The sequence below is a fragment of the Phoxinus phoxinus genome (genome assembly GCF_949152265.1).
Source record: "Phoxinus phoxinus genome assembly, chromosome: 18".
NCBI lineage: Eukaryota > Metazoa > Chordata > Actinopteri > Cypriniformes > Leuciscidae > Phoxinus > Phoxinus phoxinus.
Window position 1 is genome coordinate 16,029,110 of NC_136893.1, and position 24,061 is coordinate 16,053,170.

The following is a 24,061-nucleotide window of genomic DNA, read 5'->3' on the forward strand; positions in this document are numbered from 1 at the left end:
TCAAAGCAGGGTTTTCATTGAGGAGGTTCAGATTGCAGGACATTAACAATACAAACAATAGATTATGCAAACAAATCACAGACATAGATTATGTAAACACAAAGGTAAATAATGTAACATTTTGGAAATCTGCTAAACAATGTTCTAAGTAATGGGAATTCCTGAGGTAAGAAGACATTGTATCGTAGTAAAAAGTAGTTAAATGCATCTGTAGCAGAGTGACAGTGTATTAAAGAGGCTTTTGTTGATACACCATATCTAATTGACAAGTGACAAAGTGCTAAGACAAAGGTGAATTTGTGACTGTCAGGTGGACTGTAGAAAAAAACTTGTGAAAACATAACAAACAAAAACAAAATGTATTATATCAACATGTTTTCCGGTCAATTGCTCTTAACTTGAAGTATATGGATAACTATACTTATAAATGAAGCCTGGCACACAGCCTCATGGCTTCACCACTGTTTATGCCGATGCTTATTCTACCCAACAATCAGTGGAAATGATGTGGCATCTACATAATTTACAATTGATGAGAGCAGACTCAATAGCAGAAAACCAGCTGTTATAATGTAAATTATATCTGGAAGGATGTAAGAGCACTAAATAGGAGCGATGTGACCTTACCTTGCTCTATAGAGGGTGTTTCTGGAGTCGAGAATATGGTTGAACTCACGACAACTTTATTCTGGCTTTGTGTAATGAATGAGCCTTATAAAGTGGTAATGGTCTCCTGTACTGATATGGAGCATTACAACTAATGAAGTTTATCAAGTAATAATTCAGCTTACAGATAGGAAGGCTGGTGGCTTAGATGAAATTACTACTGAACACCTACTGAAGCCTTGTTGTCTGTTATCAAGGATAAAGCTAGCAAGGCGGGAAGTTTGGATAACTATAGACCAATTACAGGGCTGTGCAAGAGAAAAAATGGCTTCACTTTTAATTATTTATAAAAAATAAAGTTATATTGTTACACATTTTTTTAATGAATTACACCATCAACACTGGGAAATCAGTATAGCCTACATTAATGAAATCAGTATCAACAAAATCCATCTACACTGCAATTACAATTGCCTAAATAATGTTATAAGATTAATGTTCTAAATATAACATTTTGAATATAGAAATCTGAAATGGGAACAATGAAATGATAGCTAATATTATGAAACTAAACCGACCAGTAGGTGGCGGCAAGTCGTAATAAGTGAATCATTCAACCTTTATGAATGGGTCATTGAATCATTGACATAACCGATGAGTTCAAAAATGGTGAATTATTCAATACTGAAAAACATCTGTGTTGGTAGGAGACGCAACTTTTCTGCTTTGTTTGGAACTATTTTCATTCGACAAACAGAGCAGAAACAGTCAAAGTTGACAATGTTGTGCTGTGTATAAAAATGGTCAATTCATATAATCAACTTGTTTCTTGAACTGTTGTAAAATCAATATCACTTTTTGCAATTGTGCTGATTTTCGAGAAAATAGAACTCTTGCTCGTGTGATATTGCTAAATGATGTCATAAACAAAATACAAGAACTCATACAAGGGCATAATATTCTGCATCTTATACAACGCTATTTTACGTCAACGCCAGACTAGCTAGCTTGTTGTTAACCTTACGGAGTTAGGCTGGCTGTATTGAGATGTTTGAATAGTTGTTTAATTTCCCAGCGGTGACAAACATCGCCAAAGCTTATGGCAAACATGCTTGTTACCTGCTGTCACCAATGAAGGCAGGACCGGGAGTCGTGAATGCTGCTTATCTTCTCTGTGCTGGCTGTGACAAGGGATGTCGGAGAGTGGGAGAGAGTCGTGTGGTCTCGCAGAATCAAGAATAAGTTGTTGGGTCTACTCTCACCAGACCTTTTTAATGTCTATTAATTAATCTTTGTGGGTTAAGTTTTAAAAAAGTGAAACCTATGTAAGCTTCAGGTTGCCTTCAATGACAATGAAAAAAGGTGGAGCTGTGTAATTGATCTATTTTGTAAGGCAAGAGTAAAATCTTTTTTGGCTTTAATGAGTTTCTGGCTAAAATGTAAACATTTATTTGTCAGCTGTACGATTCACATAATGCTATTATGCTGTTGTCCCTGTCACCTATGAGAAAATATTGGTATAATTGTCTTTTTAACGGTTTTGTACTGTATTTTTTGTAAGTAAACTATTGTGGTTTCTTCTTCTCTAATGGACCCTGAGTCTGGAAATAAAGTTGAATTGAATATCATAAAATACTTCAGTTTATACTGCTGGAATATCCTTGCTGAACTAGCAACATCTATATTTAGGGTAACAAACTTGATAAATGGCAATTATCTATGTCAGCCCTTTCACAATTTCTTTTAAGCAACTTTAGCATATTGATGCAAAGTAATGACTTTATATAATTGTAATATTTACTATGAGGCTAGTTATGTAACAACTGTCTTTTTTTTCTTTTCTTTTTTTTACCAATCCAAGATGTCGTGCCAAAAGAAAAGCCTATAAAACAAGATGGTTTGATCTGAATTTTATTGAAATATTTGTGTAGAGAGTGCAAAAAATAACTTGGAAGAATATTCACATCACCAAAAACTATATAATATTTGAGGAGGTGGAAGCCACAGTTACAATTCACAAACATTTGCAAGGACTTTACAAATAGACATTAGAGCTTACTTTAAGATATATTAGCAAAAGTATTATACAATGTAAAGATATACTAGTATGCATCATAAATTGAGAAAAGAGAGTGAGAGAATGATAATTAAACAAACATGTATATGGACATATACAACAGAAACAAAGGGGGCCAGGAAAGAGAATATAGCTGTAAAGTAGTCTCAAAGTTATGATCAATTATCGCACTCTGAGCATTATCATTCTCAATCAATGAAAGACTGTCATGTTTGGCAGAGACTTATAGAAACTACTGTACAATGTGAGAATATACAATAAGAATGATAAATGAACTAGTCTTATTGGAAATATTACAGAAGGTAAATGATTGATGAGAGGACACAGATGCACTGCTTCAACTTCACTATCTCAGAGCAAAAATCCAAGATGGATGAAGTGACAAAAATCATAACACCCTCCAAAGTCAGTACCTGGTGAAGAGCAAATGCACAGCGGTTCTCCAAAACAGAGCAGGATGCCAACTTGTTTTAAGGGAACAAGTTTCATTAAAGGTGTTTTTTTTCAAGTTATATAAACTTTTGTATCCAAACTCTCCACAGATTCTACATTACAATTATGAAATTGTTATTTAGGAAATATAGTAGTGCTTGCTATGATCAGGTAGTGTAGAGCAGAACCATTTACAAGTGGGATAACCTTAACTGTTTCCTCTAATAATACAAAATGCTCAGTTACTCTCCTCTTTACACATTAAAAAAGCTTCTTATCCGTCACATACAATCAATAACAAGGCTCTTGGCGTTTAAGCCCCAAATATCACTGTACAGCCCCAAAAGGTATGCTGTACTCATGGATCCATAATCCATATCCCAAAGATGTTATTGTTACATGGTGCACCTACTTCATTCTTGAGCCTTCACATCCTCTTAGCATATTTACAGGCCTTTTCCTGACACACTTCCCCTTGGTGATTGGCCAGACCGCTTTGTAGACTTCTGGCCATCGCTGTTACCCTCGTCACCAGTTGGATGACTTTGACCCTGGACGTGACTGGGTGGGGAAGGTGGCGGGTACGAGGGAGGCGGGATGGTCAGGTGGGGTAGAGAAGGCATTGCTGGGCGAGGTGTGGTGGGAAGGGGTGGTGGGGTCGTATGATGGTACGAGCGAGGTCTGGGTGATGGGGAAGAGCTGGCGCTTTTTGCTCTCGGAAGGGTCTCAGGATGATCGCTGATCTGCTCCAGCAAAGAAGGCATATCCCCCTCTATCTTCTCTAGCACGGCAGCCATTTGCTTCTCAATTTGTTCGATTACACAATCCATTTGCCAGTCCGCGCTAGCTCCACTTCCTGGTTCTAGACCACTGTACTGTCCGACAGAGTAGGTTGGACAGTATGGGCTCCCGTACCCTGATGCACCATGGACCATCTCCTGCAGCTCCTGCTCAAATACCGTTTTATCATGGCCGAGACTTGAAGATCCCAATCCCGCATACGTACACTGGATGTTTTTCGCCGATTGGCTTCCCTTGTCTGGTCGTCCTTTCTTCAACTCTCTGCTATTGGGGTTGACCTCGCAAGTGGCCCCAACTTCTGCTGGCCTCTCTGCAACTGCTTCAGGGAGCTGTGTTTGACACCAGCTGCTTGCGGCCATATCATGGGCCGTGTCTTTCTTGTCTTCTGATTGAAGAGGTGTTTCCTTTTCTACTGACAAGGTACTGGTTTTGGCATCCGAACATGAGCTATGATCCATCGAGAGATTTGCAGCCATCTTGCGTCGATTTGGAGTATCAGGGAGAGGTGATTTCTTCTCAACATTGCCAACAGTTGTGGCCTCTGGCTCTGTGGGGATGTGGTTCTCTCGGCTATCTGAGGTTTGGATTGGCTGGATGGGTGCTGCTTTCTGGCTCGCTCCCGTTGATGATTTGTCCTCCCTTTCAGAAGTGCTTTCGTTAGTCTCTATCTTGTTCGGCTCCTCTGCTTGTACTTTTAAAGAGCTGTTTGATCGGGCAAGGGTCTCTGCTTCTTTCTCTTCTACTGTTTTGTGTCCTGCTTCGTCTTCTTCTTGATTCTTCACGGGTCTGCTTTCGACGGACACCTCATGGGACATGCTCACAGTAGAAACGCCACCTGAGTCTTTTTGTGTCCCCTTACCATCTAATCCATCTGCTTTGACCCCTTCACCCTGGGCTTCTACTGCACCATCAGATGCTCCAGCTTCGGAGGCTCGGAGGCGCTGCATGAATGTGGTGACACGAATCGCTTTCTGAAAGTGAAATGAAAAACACCCAAGACTTAGTACCCGGTGAATGATCAAGTAATGTAAGGTCTTCTTTGCTATGGAGGTGAAATGCATTGTTAAAAGTGTGGCAATCGGTGGTAGCAGTTTTCCCTCTCTATCGCTTTCATGAGACGTAGACATTCGAGGTGGACGCCTTAGGAATTTTGTTGTGTCAGAGGGAGGCGTCACATTATATCGCTTTTTTAGCATATTGAAACAACAAATTTTAAAGAGTTAGTGTAATAGTTCAACTTTTTCAAATCCCTGTTCTGATATGTTTGGTTCTAGCCATTTTTCGAAGTTATGCAAGATAAATTATCTCTGAACCAAACAATGAAATGAGTTGTTACTGGCTGTTGATCTGAGTGAAATGTTTCAAGTAGGGATGTACAGAATATTACGGAACCTTATTGATTATTTGCCAATATTTATTGGTATCAGTTGATATTGGATATTTAACTGTAGATGGTAATTTTCTCAATTTTTACATTTAGATTACCTTTGCCATTATCTAAAGCTCACTTAAAGTTAATCTTTAAAACCACTATTCATTTAATAACACTGTTAAATGTAATATTTAGCAAATCTTAAAATGAATATTCTTTTTTCATGTTCCGATGCCTAAAATTTAATTTAACCATTTAAGATGTGTGTTTTTTTGTGTGTGGTTTATTTTACATTTATTTAGACAAAATAATACATAATTTAAATATCGGTAATGTATCTGTTTTCAACCATTGCATAATTATTATCAGCTTATCCGTATTGAGCCAGAATTTTTATATCGGTGCATCCCTATTTTTAAGCTATTTATATACAAAAAAGTAAAGAACCGCAAATATTCTCATTCTCGATAATTGCTGTCTTTCGAAAGCTCTGCTGCTCGTCCCCATCCCTAGCACACATACAGGATGACCCCCAATTTGATATGTATGTGTCATTGGCAAAAGCATGACGTGAATATATGAATCAGGGCTACAGTAAGTCATCTGAGGACAAACCACTTTCTCAAAGGACAAACCACTCTCTCTTTCTCTCTTTTCATAAGAACCACTTTGGTCCTTTCTGGCACACACAAACACAGGGACAACTTTTCATACACAGACAATACGATGAATAGTCAATCTGGAGATTTGTCTGAGTGAATGAAGGGCTAACTGGAATTCAAACTGGAATATTGAGGACACTGTGAGTAAAAGCCAGACGGCATATGACTGAATGCACATGGGACCAGCTGGGCAGTGATAAATTTGTTAGTTACTGGTGTGCAGATACAGGGAGGCTTAAGTACAGCGAGAGTCTTTCCAACAATCCGACTTGAACTACATATTTCCTGAATGATCGTAGCTTGAAGAATCAGGCCAGGCCATGAGACACTGCAGCCATGTATTATCGTACACTAGGTATGATGCTAGAGGAAATATGAGTGCCCAAGTCAAAGATTGTTATACAGAGAAAAATCTCTGCCTCTAGGCTGCCCCACAAATATCAACAGTACCTTCAACTCCTGGGTATCACATGCAAGGAAAAAGCAAACATTAATATAATAACCATCAGAACCTTTATTAAACAACAGCTTAAATTGCCATTATCATCTTTACAGACACTGTCCTAATCCATTATCTTATTATTTATTGTGCTGTTTGCTAGAAAAGTGAGTAATGCAATTCATCTTACCCTCCACTTTGCCTTAGCAAAGTTTTTCTCAAATTGAGCACAGACTCCTGCCTTCAGATTCTTTTCCGAAGCCCCATTTCCAGCGATCCTAGCGAATAAATAAATAAAAAATAAGTAAAGGTGTTGTCTCTGGAAGAAATCAACTATTTGTGTGTAGACTTACCATGCATGCGAGAGTGCATCTTGTGCAGTAATTCTCAGCATTTGGTCAACATCCATAAGTCTGCAGACCAGCTCTTTTGCTTCATGACATGGAAGAAAGAGACTGACGGGTAAAGCATCACAAATAAAATGAAATAAACATTTTAAATATTACTAGTTTGGATCAGGAGCTTCTCAGTTCCTGATCTTAGTACCAGCAGGGGAAATGTCATCCCAGTACGGTGAATCAAATTCAAATTCTCCACCAACAATGCGGCAGAAGATGATCCGGTTGTGCATGTCGGTGTTCTCCTCTTCAGTTTCATCGTAGAAGGGAGGGTTTCCAGACAACCTACAAATGAGATTTGTACAATTTGTATTATGTTCTGCTGTGTTGTACTACATTTCCTTTGGTACAAGAACATGAGTATGAATTTAACTATAAAAGTGCTGTAAAATTACTGTTAAATGTTTTAAATCAGGGGTTACAATTTCAATTTTTTTGGTGCCAAAGAACCGTCTAAGTATGATCTTCTTGCGAGAGATTCCCTTCCTAAAATATAAGGGCAGATATTCTTATTTATAAATTGCTTTATCCTGTGAGCTTTTTTTTTTTTTGCACAGTAAAATAAAACTTGTAGCTGTAGTTTCCCCTTTTTGCCAAATCATTTTGTCAGATAAATACCTTAACCAAGTTTAGTGTTTTGTTCTTTCCTCATATTTAAAACATTTAAAAAATATAAAAAAATGTCCTTGTATTTTGATGGCTTTTGAACTTGTAGGGTCATTAAAAAGAAAGATCCCCTCCTGACATCACTTTTTGCCACTACTGTATATAATACATTTTTGGAACAATGTAGGGTATGCTGTAAACACAATACAAATGAATTGGAATTAAAAATGTAACAAAATATTTTAAATAATTTCTGACCCCAGCCCCCTGTTTAAAAAAAAAAAACCAAACACAAAGAAAATAAAGAATCCCTGACAAAATTTTTTTAATCTTAACATAGTGTATCCAACACCAACTTACAGTATGTACATAATGACCCCCACCGCCCAACAATCGACTGGTCTTCCATAGCGATGACGCGCCACCACTTCAGGAGCTGACAGGAAATATGACAAACAAATGTGAAGATAACTGCTTCGCATACTCAAAGTTAAAGAAAAATAAAGATCATGGTGATGAATAAATACCCAGGTACTCAGGTGTCCCGCAGGGTTCAGTGATTGAGCCGTTCTCAAACCTGGACAGGTAGAAATCCCGCAACACGACTTTGTTGTGATTACTCTCTCTATAGTACATCAAGTTCTCCAGCTGAAACGGCAGAAAAGGCAGAGGGTAAACAAGATCAATACTTTAATATATAAGTACTGATAGGAGGAAAGAGATGGCATTAGGCCCAAGTATGACTGAATAAAAGGTTGCTGTGTCCCAAATGATATTGATATTCGTCTTTAATGTGGCCAGTAGAGACCAGACCGAACACACCCTTCACCCGCTCTCAATGTGAACAATGAGTTCTGTCTTTAAAAGATAAATCTGAAAACCCACAGCTGACCTCTGTATAATATATGAATCTCAGTCTGTGATATTTCAAGCACAAACCCTAAAAGGAAATGCATCAAAGCTATATCTAAAAACACCCAGGAGGCAACACAGAATTATGCATTACCGACAAGAGCAAATGAGATGCATATTTACACATAATAGAGAATGTCTGATGCTAATATCCTGCACAGCGTGTTGCTGCCGTGCACTAGAGGGCACTATAAACACATGTTGTCTCATGACAAACAGCATCATAACCTTAATGACTTTAGGATGAAGCATTGGAACCACAGGAGCTGGCAATGATGTTTATTCCTTTCATATTTGTTTTGTAATGACACCCACAGGGAGCACCTGCAATATTACAGTTGTACAGTGTTATGAGTCAAAGAGGACTAGGCGTTTGATTAATATAACTGATGATTATCATTTAATGCTCCACAAATAGAAACATCTCCAGCACACACATGCACATTAACACGTTTTAACAGAGTTACAGCCTTTGAGTCACATGTTCAGATATTAAACCGGCCTATGGTGCATATGGTTTTGCACGTCATTATTCTATTCTATATAAAGACTTTCCATTAATACAAATGATCATATTATGACTGCATATACCAACCTTTAAGTTCCTGTGGACGATGTTGAGGGAGTGAAGGTACGCCACTGCTTCTAAGACCTGACGGATCACATTGGAGGCATCTCTCTCTGTGTAGTTCCCCTGGTCTAAGATCCAATCAAACACATCTCCACCTGTGGCCCTGTGATGAACACACAGTCAAAACATAAGATAAAAGCAGGGAGATCTGGATATGTGTGTGTATTCTGTGTGTAATTCTAATTTAAGCTGTATTTAATTGGTAGTATGGATTGGTCAGGGATGGAGTATGCCCTAGGGCAATAGGGCCAGTGACTAACTGGGACCTTGAGCTGATAGACTGACAGCTGGAAACAAGCTACTGCAAATATAAATCTAATACAGATAGAACAACAGCCATGTAATGGTTTGACACACGTAATTTTTTTTATTTGTGATAAAATGAGATCATCGCAATGAAACGTGCCAAAATTTCAATTACTATATATCCTCATATTTTGTTGGTTTAATCAAATTTGTAGGGTCATTAAAAAAATAATCCCCTCTGGACATCACTTTTGGCAATTATAGGATTATTTTAGTATATTCAGGATAATTCAGGATTAATCCAAAGCCTCAAAAAAGACCAAAATGCATTCTTGTGGTTAGTCACCAAACATAAAACGATTAGATAATTTTAAAACATAGTGAAATATCACTATATATCATGGAGACTTCAGATGCCCCAACGCCTGTGATGAGACGACTTGACGCCTGTGAAGAGACGACCCAACGCAGGCGATATATTATGCCCTAAATTTATGATTAACTAACTGTATTTTTGTATGTACATTTTTGAAATGCATTTTCTGTAAAGCTGCTTTGAAACAATATGTATTGTGAAAAGCGCTATACAAATAAATTTGAATTGAATTGAATATATTAGAAGGATTTTGATGAACCATTACATATTTTAGATTTGACATAATAGATTTTTATAACCTTTACATAACAATTTGCTAAATCATTTTTTTTACAGTTTTCAAATGTTATATAAATCTATATTTTAAATCAAATTAAAAACTAAACGTCATAAATTTCGATCCAGATCAGAATATTTTGCCAATACGTACAGTAATGCACAAATGTGAAACTGTAAAATCTCAGAATATGTTCAAGACTGTTAAAAATTTTGTGATTTCAACAAAATATCCCAAAGTAAACATAATATTAACCTATGTATGTATTTCTACATCTGACTTCTTATGCACCTATTTTAGTGTAACTCTGACACACCATTGCCACCAAAATTACATTTGAACTTTTCAAATATTTTATTTGCAGAATGCCAGATATGCAACCGGAATCCATCAAGCTAACATCATTCTATAGGATCCTTAAGATTAAAACAGAAAAAATGGTAAATGACAAAATGTCCAGAAACTGTATTTTCTATTATAGACGCTCATTACTGTAATCTTAATAGCAGTAATAGCATGTCAAAGTCATTCATGCACAATCTGATGACAGGGTTTTAATAGATTTTTAGTTCTGGCTAGATGTGGATATTTGCGTGAGGAGTGGAGTCAGAAGAAGTGGATGTTCTGTTGCGGAGAGATGTGTCCTTGGCCTACTGAATGGCACTGCGAAGAGATCGTGACTGATCACGGCAAACGCAAGGTCAGACTCACAGTTCTTGTACGATGAAGAACTCTTTCCTGGTCTCGAATGCATCAATCAGCTGCAAGATGTTTGGGTGTTTGAGCCTGGAATAATGACACACGACAGCAAAAAGCTGAATAGTTTCTTCATCTCACGTTATAAAGAGAGTAAAATAGTGCTTCAAAAAGAGTGAGAAAGGACAGAAATAATCCCACCACGAGTGATACATTCAGCTTCTCTTACCCTCTCCATCTTTCTCTCCACCCCACCATCCTTAAAGGAGTAGCGCGCCCAAAAATAAAAACATGCAGCTATATTTTTACTTTTGTGCTCCACAGATGAAAGATGAATTTGATGTTTGAAATGACACAAGGGCGGAATTTTGAATTCTGGGCGAACTATCCCTTTAAATGTTCTCTTTGTCCTGTCAGATTAGCACCCTCACAAAACCCTACATCATCTGTTGATGTTTTGAGTCACCGTGTACATTTTCAAGATCATGATCTCGTTCTTGGCTGCCTTCCGCACTTTCTTGCCATCTTTCTTGAGGAATTTCTTGCACACATAGACCTTGTCCGTCTGCCGTTCCTTCACCAGGCACAGCTCACAAAATTCTTTCCTGTTAAGAGAAATTATACTGAATACTGCATTTTATGTTTATGTTTGTGAATCGGTTATATTACGAACTACACTGCTGAGATAAACACCTATGTATTGGGAGAAAAGCGTTCTGAATTAATGTTTAGTGAGACCACATGTCTGTAATTGATGGATTGGCTTTCTTAAGGCTATAATGGCAGATCTATGCACACTCACGCCTTGAGGACCTGTCCAATCTCGTATTTGTCCGTGACGTCTGACAGGCTGTTGTATGTCCGCCCATCTCGCAGAGCAAGGCACCCAAATGGCATGACAGCATCCACCTGTCCAGAGGAGAACAAGAAGCGTACACATACACATACAGCTATCAATCTCAATACAACCAATGCCATTCACTCTAGAGGAGCATGTGTCTTCACAAACTAGCCTCACCAAGACAGGTTGTACACAGAAATTGTGAAATGCTAATGAATGCGGTTTCAACATGAGTCATGACTGAAAGGAGATTTTTTTTTGTTTTAAATATAAACTGGAAAATATCAACTGGAAATATTGGACACTATTCATTCAACACAAGCAGAACAATTTCTGTGTAAAACATACACATTCTTGTAAAACAGTCCATTTCTTCCCATTAAATGGAATGTAACAATTTGAAATTCATCACGTTTGTGCTTTATGAATAAGAGCCATTGATTATAGGACACTTCCCACAACAAGAGTCAATAAAAGGAGATGTTTAACCCTCAGAAAATATTTCTAAAGGTCTAACAAATGTAGTGAGATATTTTTCAATAAACATACAAGTGGATAAATAAATCAATAAATAAACAACAAAAAATCAATCAATGGATGAAAGGGTTATAAGTCAGAGGATGTTTTGTGAGGACAATGGTTTTTAATACTGTACAAACTGTATATTCGATCCCCTTACACTGCCCCTATCCATAAACCTACCCATCACAGGAAACATTCTGCATTTTTACATTTTTAATAAAACATTGTTTTTTATGTTTTTAAAGCTATTTGAATTATGAGGACTCATAAAATGTCCTCATAAAACACGTTTAAGTTGTAATACCAGTGTAATACACGTCATTATACAAATTTGCGCCCTCATAAATCACATAAACAAGAGCACACACACACACACACACACACACACACACACACACACACACACACACACACACACACACACACACACACACACACACACACACACACACACACACACACACACACACACACACACACACACACACACACACACACACACACACACACACACTAATAGGGAGAATTTAATATTTAATCATGCAGTAACAAGGACATCATGTTTTTGGTTGAAAATAGATAACTGTTATCACTCCAAACAACACGATTTGTATCTTTATTGCGTTTAAAAAAAAATCTAATTTGTGAAAAGGTGTTTCTGATGCATCACACAATTACAAAATCAGAAAAATAGTGCTCAAGTGAAAATAATTCAACAGATGGTTGGGCGGACATGTTTCTCAGCGCAGGGAAACGGTAGATCTTTAAGACTGATGGTATCAGTGTGGAAGAGCGTGATGAGAGTGACAGCATCTTTATCAGAAGAGAGAGAACTGGACTGTCAGCTGTGTAATCCAGCTCCAGCTCCTGCCCCTAATCCCTAATCCCTCACATGGATCCGTGCACGGGAGGGGTCGGGATACAGTAGGAGAGGTCGGGAACAAGTGAAATATTACATAACTGGAACATTGTGAAGGACTTTGCTGAATTTATGCTCAGAATCGGATATGAAGAGACAAACTGGAATACTGTGATATCTTTTTAATATCTAAATCGTGAGGTTTTTTGTCTGCTAAGAAAAGGAAGTGAAGACATTAAAATCATCGAGGCACTTCCTAGTTTTTGCTAGACAGCTGTTCATCCTTCACCAAAGTCAACATGGCATTGTTACGCATACTTCTGAGATATCATGTTTGTTATATTTGCATAGCTATTTCTGTTACCTGCCTTCTGGTACCACGCAAACAACTCCATAACATTTAATTAAAATAAATTTGTGCCACAATGATTTGTTTGTGACAGGCCTGTTAGAACATTTCCGCATTTCAATAAATAAAATATGACACACTAAAAACATGTTACAAGAGCGCCAGATAGTCATGGGACTTGTGTCTAAATTAAGATGTAGTCAAGATGAGAACATAATGTTGTGACAATATTTCATGTGCAATTTTTTTTAAAACATGCACAAAGAATATAAGGAACTGCCATGGACAGATTTCTTTGGAAAGGCAAATGGAAAGTTTTAAAATCGACTAGTTTCCTGAATTGGCTGGTTTCGGGATTGACCCCAATCAGACACGTTTCTTAGGGGGGTCTTTACATAAGATGTCTTCTTGCATTCAAATTTAACTAGATGAGGCGCAGCACAGTGAAACAGAACACAGACGTGTTTTAAAATGTTAAACTATTTTTAACTTGACATGTCATCTTAAAAATGCAACACTCATTTCAGAACTGTGGCACAGAGGGTATGCGTTGCTTCTGAAATATAAAGGGCTGCAGAGCTCGTGGGGACATGAGCTCACCAAACCTGGACAATAGAAGACTGGAAAAACGTTACCTGGTCTGCGAGTCTCAATTTCTGCTGCGGCATTAAGGTGGCTAGGTCAGAAGTTTGCCTAAACAACATTAAAGCATGGATCCATCCTGCCTTGTGTCAATGGCTTGTAAATGGCTACTTGATAACACGCCATGTCACAAAGCTCAAATCACATCAAACTGGTTTCTTGAACATGTCAATGAGTCACGACACTCAAATGACCTTCACAGTCGCCAGATCCCAATCCAATAGAGAGCCTCTGGGATGTGGTGGAACTGGAGACTCGCATCATGGATGTGCAGCTGACAAATCTGCAGCAACTCATGTTATCATGTCAATATGGATCAAAATCTCTAAGGAATGTTTCCAGCACTTTGTTGAATCTAAGCCACGAAGGAGGCAGTTCGGAAAGCCAAAGGGGATCCAACCCTGGTACAAGCAAGGTGTACCCAATAAAGTGGCTAGTGAGTGTACAATGTATATATGTGTCATTAAATTATTGTATTTAAAACATAAATAAATGTTTTTTTGTTTGTTATAAAACTATCCGAATATGTTTTAAATACAATAACACATACTTTTATGATAATAAATAGCTAATTTGAATAAATATGACTTGTCATTGTTGGATGACTATAGGCCACTGTGTAGTGCAGGAAGTTATGAGCCAGCCCAGAGTTGCTACTTCCCTCCTACAGGCACTTTCTAACACTCTTTCCGTATGGTATAAACGCGTTGACAAGATATATTCACATCGAGCTTGGATTCCCTCCGGAGCTGGATGCAAATACAGAAGGTGACATGCTTACATTAGGGTAGTGATGCGCATATTTTGATGGGAACCTTGCACTGAAAGGATGGATCACATTTGACAGTCCTCGCTCATTAGTTACACTCAATACGTGCCCTGTGTTACAGAACTTGTGCACGCGTACTGAATCGCACATCCTTCTCTCTCCGGTGTGAAAAAAGGCAATCTTGTAACGATGACCATTATGGGATGCGGTGGGATGAAGGATTACTGTCTCAGAGCTTGTGATTTCTCAGATCAGCGCTGGCAAAATTTATGTTTTTTTAATTGAGGGTCCATGCATATTCATAATGGCTATTTTTTGCACACGCCCACCCCTTACAAACAATCCAAAATTAGCATTCGAACATTCTGGAGACACTCTCCAGCCTGGAGACCGAGTTCAAGAAAGATACAAGACAAAAGACGAGGAAGCAACAAAGGGTTTGAGGGGTGCCTTAATTCTACAAAGACTAGCTTGCAACAGATTTCTCCCTCCATCATTAAAGACCATAAGACCCTCACCATCAGCCTTCCCCAAGACACTTCTCTGTAATGGCACGCTCTTCTCTCTCCTGTCTGTACTGCTCTTATTAAAGCAATGAATCTTCATCTCCAGAGGCACACACATTAAACACCAGAGCCAATCCCACAGGATGGATGAGAGGGAGCTGTGCTGTTCTCCAAACACATCTGAACCCAAACTCACACACACACATACACACAGGCATGCACACACACCTCCTCACAATCCAGCACAGCAACAAGTTCAAAAGTCACAGCATGGAGCGTAGAAGTTTGATGTCCTCCCTTCTTCCCCTTGCTTAATCTGGTGCTAAATTATAGCATGCAGTCCCGCTTTCACGTCCACCTCTCACAGACAAACACCATAATCATTATCATCCTGCTGGGTTTATTATGCATTTGGTGTTCTGAAACAGAATTTTGGCACTACTAAGCGCAATATTTGCCAGAGCCTCGGATGAAGGGAAAATATTGAGAAAAGACTCATCTGAATTAGTAAAGCAAATATTCTGTTCAGCTTCTTTAATTGTTACAATTACAATTTTATCACAGAGTTCTGGAAGTTTTCTTTAAAGAGAAATATAAACAGGACCCCATTTACACTTAGTATTAAAGTTGTGATGCAATGAAAGTATAGCGTCAGATATTTACTTCCGTATTGTGACGTAAATCCGAGCGAATTTTCAAAAAGGAAAAAAAAAAGTATGGAGGTGACTTGGTTCAATTCATCAGTTGTTGAGTGGATGGAGGCAGATCTGAATGCAAGCTTGTTGTCGATTGTAAGACAGGGGCAGGGTTTAAGTAAAGTAAATGATTGGAGAAGTCAGACATATGACACCAGAGATTCATTTTAATTAAAAATTGTAAGGTCAAAAAAAAAAAGAAGAAACATTCATGGATGAATCATTCATAATAAAGATACAGTGGATTTCCATTTCATGCCGACTTCCGATTCGATCACAAGTGGTCAACTAAAAAATGCAAATTAATTTACCCATCCTCTTGTGAACTGAACCAAATGATTCACTGACTCATAAGAATGATTAGTTCACAAATTGGACATTTCGACTTCTCTCATAAACAATGCAAAGGAGAACTAGGGTGAATATTTGATGGTAAAGACTTAAATTTTAGACTGTTCCTCACACAAGTCAAGTCACATTTATTTATATAGTGCTTCAAACAATACAGATGGTGAATGTCGCCATGAAACATGAATTATAAAACAGATAAAATGTAGTTGTAAGGCAGCTCTGCAGATTCATTATTTAGTTCAAGTTTATTCCTCAACTGAAAGTGTCAGTGTCGTTGACAATTTTAAAGCGATGATATTACTGAATATGAATTGTCTTACAAAGCTTTCATTTGACTTTAGAATATATTTTATGAGCCCTAATACAGACTTTTTATCATATTTTGGTCCTTTTAAAGCTTGAAAGCTCAATTTCCCTACTCAATTTAATTGTCTAAAAAAGAGTGACCAGAGTATTCTTTAAAATGTAATTTGTTTGCCTGCTAAAACATACACAAGAATACTATATAAAAGATATCATAATGTACTGACACTCGTCAACCAATTTACACTTAAAACATCACATTTGTGGTGAGATAACATTTTTGAAATATTTTCTGCTATATAGCTTTTTTCTGCTATATCAACATGCAGAAACACACTGACCTCTCTTGGTCTGACTCTGACCACTTGTGAACGGATCACCCGAGACAGACTTTAATACCAAGTGTAAACAGCCTTGAATTCGTTACCCATCCATGGTTTGGACTGACTCCAAAATCAATAACATGTCTGACTTCAGTGGTGAATTCTTGGAATTGACCTTGGCATGAATTTAAAGGGGGCAGTGTTAACCCCACCCAGACTGAGTGAGTCCAGCTGGGCTGCTGCTTGGAGCAGCTGGATGCTCCACAGATCAGGGGAGGGAGGAGGGAAAGGCTCTCATTCAAACACAAGATGCTCATCCAAACTGTCTGCTCCTCAGGAGGGAGGCTCAAAAATCTGGAGCTGATGCAAAAGGACAGCTTCCATACAGGAAGGGCAGTGAAGGCCTGGATTAAATCAATCTGTTACCCTTCAGGTGGAATGCTACGAATTGACAAGGACTGATGCTGAAGAAATGGATGTTGATTTTGCCTGTTACTGTAGGTCATACATGATGTACGTGACTAGAATGATTACCTGATCCCTGAGCTTAAGTGCACATAGGTGAAGACACAGGGAGCATAAACAGGAAGGAGAATAGATTGAAAAGAACTGGGAGAGAATAGACCACTTGTGACATACACAAATGTTTACTGGGGGTAAGATTTGGAGGAGATAATAATCAACACCACAAGATGAAGGAGAAGACTGAATGTCCTAAAGCATGGTGAAAAGTCACATGAAAGGAGGCAGTGCCTCCACATCACTGCGATAAGCTGATTACACTGTCAAAAACAGGGGTAGTTCATCCAAAAATGAAAATGTTGCCATAATTTACTCACTCTCATGTCGTTCCAAACCTGTCGTCTGTAAAAAAAAAAAAAAGAAGATAATTTGAGAAATGTTTCAACTGTCTATACAATGAAAGACAATGGTGTAAAACAACCAGCGCTGGTCTACACTAACTTTCATTGTATATGTATTGGAAGCCAGCTAGTAAGAGCTGTGCAGGTAAACCTCACTCTCTAGCGACTGACACTAGTGGCTGCAGTCTTTAGCCTCCTTGTTACAGCGCCTGCCTCCCACACCGGAGACCCGGGTTTGAGGCCCGCACAGAGTGGGGCAAGTAGGACCTGAGTGGCTACATTGGTGCCGTGACCCGGATGGGAGTGAAGTTTAGGGGGGGTGAGTGTAACGGAGACCAGCTAGTAAGAGCTGTGCAGGTAAACCTCATTCCTCTTGGCCTCAATAGTATGATTTCCCCCCCCAAACCAAATCTCGCCCTGCAGCTAATTTCATTTGTTAAGGTTACAGTGATAGGTAGGTTTAGGGATCAGTGTTTGGTGTAGGCAATCAGTACAGTGATTGACATGACCAATGAAATCTTTAGAATAGGCAGCAGAGCGGAATTTCCGCTGAATAGGTTTGGGGGGGAAAAAATCACGCGCCGCAAGAGGTGCACTAGCGAATGACGCTAGCGGCTGCAGTCTTTAGCCTCCTTGTTAGTGTGCCCGGATTCAAGGACCGCACAGAGCGGGGCAAGTATGACCTGAGGGGTTACATACAGTATATACAAAAAAAACATGAAACATTTTTTGAAATATTTTATCTTGTGTTCCACAGCAGAAACAAATACACGAGGGTGAGTAAATGACAACAGAATTTACATTTTTAATGAGACTTTAATGTGACTTTTTGATGTTTTATTATTTATGCATTTGGCATACACATTTAACCAAAGTGACTTGCATTCAAGATATACATTTTACTAGATCATGTGTTCTCTGGGAATCAAATTCATGACCTTGTCATTGTTATCATATCTTATTTAACCTACAGGAACATACTATTTTAATAAATACTATGTAATACAAAACATATTGTTATAATATTGTTTTTGTCACGGTTTGGGTTTTGTTTCTTTGTTTAGATTAGTCTGTTTATTTAAGCCCTCATGTTTACCCTGTGTCTTTGTCTAGTATTGAATGTTTTATGTCGTTGTCCTCGTTTCATGCCTTGCCTTTGTTTGTGTTTGACTACGTTTGTTAAGTAAAGTTGCATTTGGTTTCTCAACCAGCATGCCTCCAGTGTATCATTCGTAACAGAATACTAGACCAACAACATGGACCCAGCAATCCGTCTCTTCCGCCTCAGCCAAGATAATCGTCCTATGGAAGAGTATGTGGAGGAGTTTTGTGTGGCTTTGCCATGGGGTGGACTTTGATGATGCTGTATTGAAGGATATGTTTCGCTATGGACTGGACGAGCATATAGACTTCACGTCAGTCCTGCCGAGCCTGAGCTTCTTCACGTCAGTCCTGTTGAGCCTGAGCTTCTTCACGTCACGTCTGCCGAGCCAGATTGTTCACGTCACGTCTGCCGAGCCAGAGACTGTTCACGTCAGTCCTGTCGAGCCTGAGCTTCTTCATGTCACGTCTGCCGAGCCAGAGACTGTTCACGTCACGTCTGCCGAGCCAGAGATTGTTCACGTCACGTCTGCCGAGCCAGATTGTTCACGTCACGTCTGCCCAGCCAGAGACTGTTCACGTCACGTCTGCCGAGCCAGAGACTGTTCACGTCTCGCCTGCCCAGCCAGAGACTGTTCACGTCAAACCTGCCAAGTCTGAGTCTCTTCACGTCAAACCTGCCAAGTCTGAGTCTCTTCACGTCATGCCTGCTGTGCCTATGTCTTCAGACAAGATGGCCGCCGCAGTTCCAGAATATCTATGGCCGGAATTCCTCTATAGAATTTCTATCCTCTCTATCTCTAACCCAAACCGGCTATGTCACGGTTTGGGTTTTGTTTCTTTGTCTTGTCATGTGATTCCCTGTTTGTCATGTGATCCTGCCATGTGTCTTGTCATTTGTTAATCGTCCGATTATTGTTCACAGGTGTTTTTCACTTGTCTTGTAATTAGTCTGTGTATTTAAGCCCTCATGTTTGCCCTGTGTCTTTGTCTAGTATTGAATGTTTCATCTCGTTGTCCTTGTTTCATGCCTTGCCATGCCTTTATTTTGTGTTTGACTACGTTTGTGAAGTAAAGTTGCATTTGGGTTCTCAACCAGCTTGCCTCAAGTAGATAATTCGTAAAAGTTTTCTTGTTGATAGCATAGAACAAAATCCACTACACGCCACTGATGTGTTCATCTTATTCCAGTGGGAAGGGAATGAAAAATAACATGAAAACTCTAAATATACTCTAAAAATCGGTTCAATGATTCATAAGCAATGTTAAAGTATCCATAATGGTATTTTGAGATTCGTGTAGGCAGAGGAGAGGAACTCATTGTGTTAAAAGACCGCAGGTACAACAAGACTGTGGGAGGACAGATTTTATTCATAAGAAAGACAGAAGCCATCAAAGCATTAATTCGTCTTTCTGTCTGAGACTTCAATCTGCTCCTATTGTCTTTAATATTAAGTGGAATCATTACCAATGATGACACAAATTGATTTCATTGTGGTTTTGCCACAATATAATGAGGCACTCCTGCTGCTCGCTGTACTCTCTTCTGCGTCTGAGAAGCCAATGCAAATGTTGCATTTACTTTTTAAGCCGTTTGCCTGCTCGCTGCATGAGCGAACTCTCCTCCCAATTACAATCAGCGATCTCCACATCGTTCATGGTTCCCTCATCACTGAACTGTCTGCAAGCAACAACAGAGCAGAAAATAATTTACACTTGCCTTTTTAATAAGCAAACTTTGCTCAGTGCGCCGATGTAAATTTACAACATCAGTCTGAGGGAGGAACAGCGGGTGTATTTATTTATTTTTTGTCAGAATTATGGACATATTTTAAAACCAAGCTCCAAAACAAATGCAAATGAAGCCTTATAAATGGATTTCGATAAAATGATGCCCGTGCCATTTGCTTTGCGGCAGAAACACAGAGCTGTGAATGGGTCCTGGTTCTTTTTTTTACATTAAAAAGTTACATTAAAGCTATTGGCGGAAATCAAATATAACCAAAGCCATTTAAAGCTAGAAGAAGCTAGGCTTCTCGCCGGCCCGGTACAGCAGGAGATGTGACTATTGCTCCGGTTTTCTGTATAACGAGTTTTTAAAGCATGCTGGCAGCTGTGGTAAAAGGGCCCTTCATGAGATCCTTCTTTCAGCAATTCTGCTGCTTTTTTAACACAGATGCCTGTGTCCTAGCAGAATCTAAATGAGGTCCCTGGGGTCTCGCACAGCCAGGGCTACATACAAGACATCCGCATCATTACCTTTCTCTGTCTCCCTACAGGCCGTTCTTCAGCTATAGATACTGTCTATCTCCCAGAGGAGAGAGAGTGGAGCTAAAACAGGAGCTGGTGTGTGTCACCTCTGGTCAATGGACACCTACGGATAAAAGCAGCGATTGACTGAAGCAAAAATCCATTTGACGAGTGAGGAACAGCTAAAACTGAGATACAAACATAGGAAGGATAGCAGTAATAAAGCGTAATGTCTCATTCTTGTTTGATGATTGATTAGCAGATTTACATTTGGAATAAGGACCAAAAACAGGTTGTGATAGAGACTTGATAGAGACTTGAGAGGGTTAATATTTTTTTATGAATTATGCATTAGCATTGAGTGGATTATCTCTGGAAGGAAATGCAGTAACTCACGTTTATTGCCGTTATGAGCAAAGATACACTTGTTTACAGACTAACTCTGACTTTATTTCAGTATTATGAACAAACATTCAGGTTGCTCAGCGTTTTGGTCTGAGATGCACTTTCTCAGCTGAACACGAACACACACACACACACACACAAACACAAGCATACACACACACACACACGTGTAACTCCGAAATTAAAACCACCCACATTCACTTTATCCAATAATGTTGTTTTTTTTTAATCATTTTATGTTTTCACCTTATGCTCACTTATAATGTTAAGGCTTCCTGCACTAAAAACATGGTAGTTTGACATTTTACATTTTCCCTCAGTTGAAAAACCCCCCCCAAAAAACATGTTTACAATAATGCACTTTGCGACTATCACAGCACTAGACTATTCTGACAATAATGAAAATAATGCACGGACATGTATTATGTAAACCTGCAATTTCCCGCCAAATTGAACCCAATTGTTCAAAATTTAAATCAGGATTGGAGGCTTACCGTAGTGAATCAGGGTAAGACTAAGACACTTTTAAACACAGATTATTTATGTAATCATCAGTATGGGGTTTTTGTTACACTTTACCCAAAAAATGTTCCATGGTGCAAACTTAAACTATTACAAATATTTTTCAGTAACTGAAATAGAGGTGAAATAAAATACAATCGAAATATTAGATGGTAATCGTAAATTCAAAATTAAATTTAAATTTAATCAAAATTGTTAAATGTTGCCTCGGCAACTAACTGAAATAAAAATATACTAAAGCTATATAGAAACATTTGAGAAAAACAAAAACTAATAAAAATTGCACAATTTCTGGCAACAGAATTACTAAAACTTAAACGAAAGCTGAACATTAAAAATAAAAGATAATTTAAAATATGAATAAACAACATATATTAATAATACATAACCATATTTATAACTGCAGTAACGAACACATTTTGTTTGTTTTTTATAAACTGAAGCATAAGCGCTTAAACTCTTTACCCCAAATATTTATTATAATGGGCCATATTTTTGCTTCTCTGTCTTACATCTATGTAAATGCTCTTTTTAAATGTGAGAGGAGTTATCCTTATGGGTTGTGGGTTTGCTGTCAGGTCTAATATAGTTGTTATAGTCAAAGACAGCCTTTTCCAATTAACTGCGACAGGTTCACGAGACAAAACACACTGAAGTGTGTCGCACAAACTGTAAAGGTTAGACTGATGCGATCAGGCACCTCGTTATAATGAAAGTTTCCGGTTTAGTACAAATTAAGCTTTATCGGAAACACTGGTGACATACTGTCAATTACCACTGAAAATAATTTAGAAGCTGAGGGATGAGTAGAAATTGTCTGTGGTAATCGACAGAGTGCCACAAATGCTGTCGATAAATCTGAACTTGTTAAAACCCAGATCATTCCTTTAGAAATACATCTCACCTAATGTTACGCAAGGCCGCATGTGCAACCCAAGCAAGGAACAGCTTGAAGACCCGCAAAAACAGGAAGGTGCTACTTCAGATGGAAGGAAAATGCTAAATTTGCTTACAGGTCAGGGACCATAATTATTTTTTTCATCTGGTTATTGTTTATATAATTAATCGCACGTAATTGAATTGAATCACATAAAAAAAATTACATTTAAGCTTAATAATTTGATGCAAAGCGCTCTGCTTTCGAATGTGTCAGTATTTTTGGTTCAGCTTCTCATGGTTTACTATAGTCATTAAATGGGCCTGTCAGCTGATAAATTTAGTGGTGAATAGGAAGACTTTATGGTGTAATAATTATCGATAGTATCTGAGATTTATAAAAAAAACTTATCTGGTATATGATGGTGAGGAAGACTGATCGATAATTGCATGTACAAGTAAAACCACAATACTCAGCTCACCTAGACATTCACATTGTCTCTCTCTCTCTCTCTCTCTCTCTCTCTCTCCTCTCTCTTTCTCTCTCTCGCACACACACACACACACACATACATCCTTCTGGCACTTTCTTTCACCAGCTGTGATGCTAAACTAACACTGCAGACTGTTCAAGGTTCTGTTTGAAAAATGCCTCAGCTACTCCACTCTGCACTACTTTATTATTTTCATGTAAAATTAACCATTACAGAAGCTGTGGTATATTCTTTTCCCCTCAAACCCCAATTGGTGATTGTACTCTAAACAGTTGGTCTCCACCACGCTATATCTCTTCTAATGAAGCTTTGATCCTTTATACAATTGTTCATTTACCCAGCTCCCCCTTTTCGTGCTCAGCCTCTGTTTCCAAATGTGTAAAGAACACACATAAAAAGAAAGACCGAATAAAGGACACAACCTAGGATTTTTAACAGCATTGAACAAAGGCATTGTGTAGAATGTTATTATACAAGTCACATTTGGCAACAGAAATGGAGAGCATCTGCTATGCACACAGCCAATTAAAAATTGTTATGTCATTCATTGTTTGTAACAATCACTAAAATGCTAAATGATATGATGCACTAACAGAAATTTTGAAATACGGTCAATATAGGTCAAATACTGTAAATGCCTCTGATTATATGTCAGCCATAATGATGCCATATAGTTAGAATGATCTTAAAAATTAGCTATACAGCAGCTGTAAGCTGGTCATCTGCGGTATGAGCCTCAGGCTTGCTTGCTATAGAAGTGAGACTTCTGAACATGGTGAAACTAATATTAATATTATATAGACTCATTACATGCAAAGTGAGATATTTCAAGCCTTTATTTGTTATAATTTTGATGATT

At 38.4% G+C, this 24,061-nt stretch overlaps 1 protein-coding gene across 5 annotated transcripts in view; it reads right to left on the reverse strand.

Moving 5' to 3' along the window:
• Positions 1 to 2,502: 2,502 nt before the first annotated feature.
• camkvl (CaM kinase-like vesicle-associated, like) overlaps positions 2,503 to 24,061 on the reverse strand; it is a 60,098-nt gene continuing 38,539 nt past the window's right edge. For 3 of the 5 annotated variants that reach the window (XM_079587750.1, XM_079587749.1, XM_079587748.1), the window contains 10 exons: positions 11,334 to 11,440; positions 11,005 to 11,136; positions 10,547 to 10,621; positions 8,901 to 9,039; positions 7,921 to 8,041; positions 7,754 to 7,829; positions 6,936 to 7,072; positions 6,743 to 6,821; positions 6,580 to 6,667; positions 2,503 to 4,887 (listed from right to left, as the gene is read on the reverse strand). In XM_079587750.1, coding sequence (XP_079443876.1) covers positions 3,562 to 4,887; positions 6,580 to 6,667; positions 6,743 to 6,821; positions 6,936 to 7,072; positions 7,754 to 7,829; positions 7,921 to 8,041; positions 8,901 to 9,039; positions 10,547 to 10,621; positions 11,005 to 11,136; positions 11,334 to 11,428 — 2,268 coding nt within the window. In that variant the 5' untranslated portion in view covers positions 11,429 to 11,440 and the 3' untranslated portion in view covers positions 2,503 to 3,561. Of the gene's footprint in view, positions 4,888 to 6,579; positions 6,668 to 6,742; positions 6,822 to 6,935; positions 7,073 to 7,753; positions 7,830 to 7,920; positions 8,042 to 8,900; positions 9,040 to 10,546; positions 10,622 to 10,760; positions 10,942 to 11,004; positions 11,137 to 11,333; positions 11,441 to 17,530; positions 17,556 to 24,061 lie in introns of those variants that run through there. The other 2 variants (XM_079587747.1, XM_079587751.1) reach the window with 2 other exon arrangements.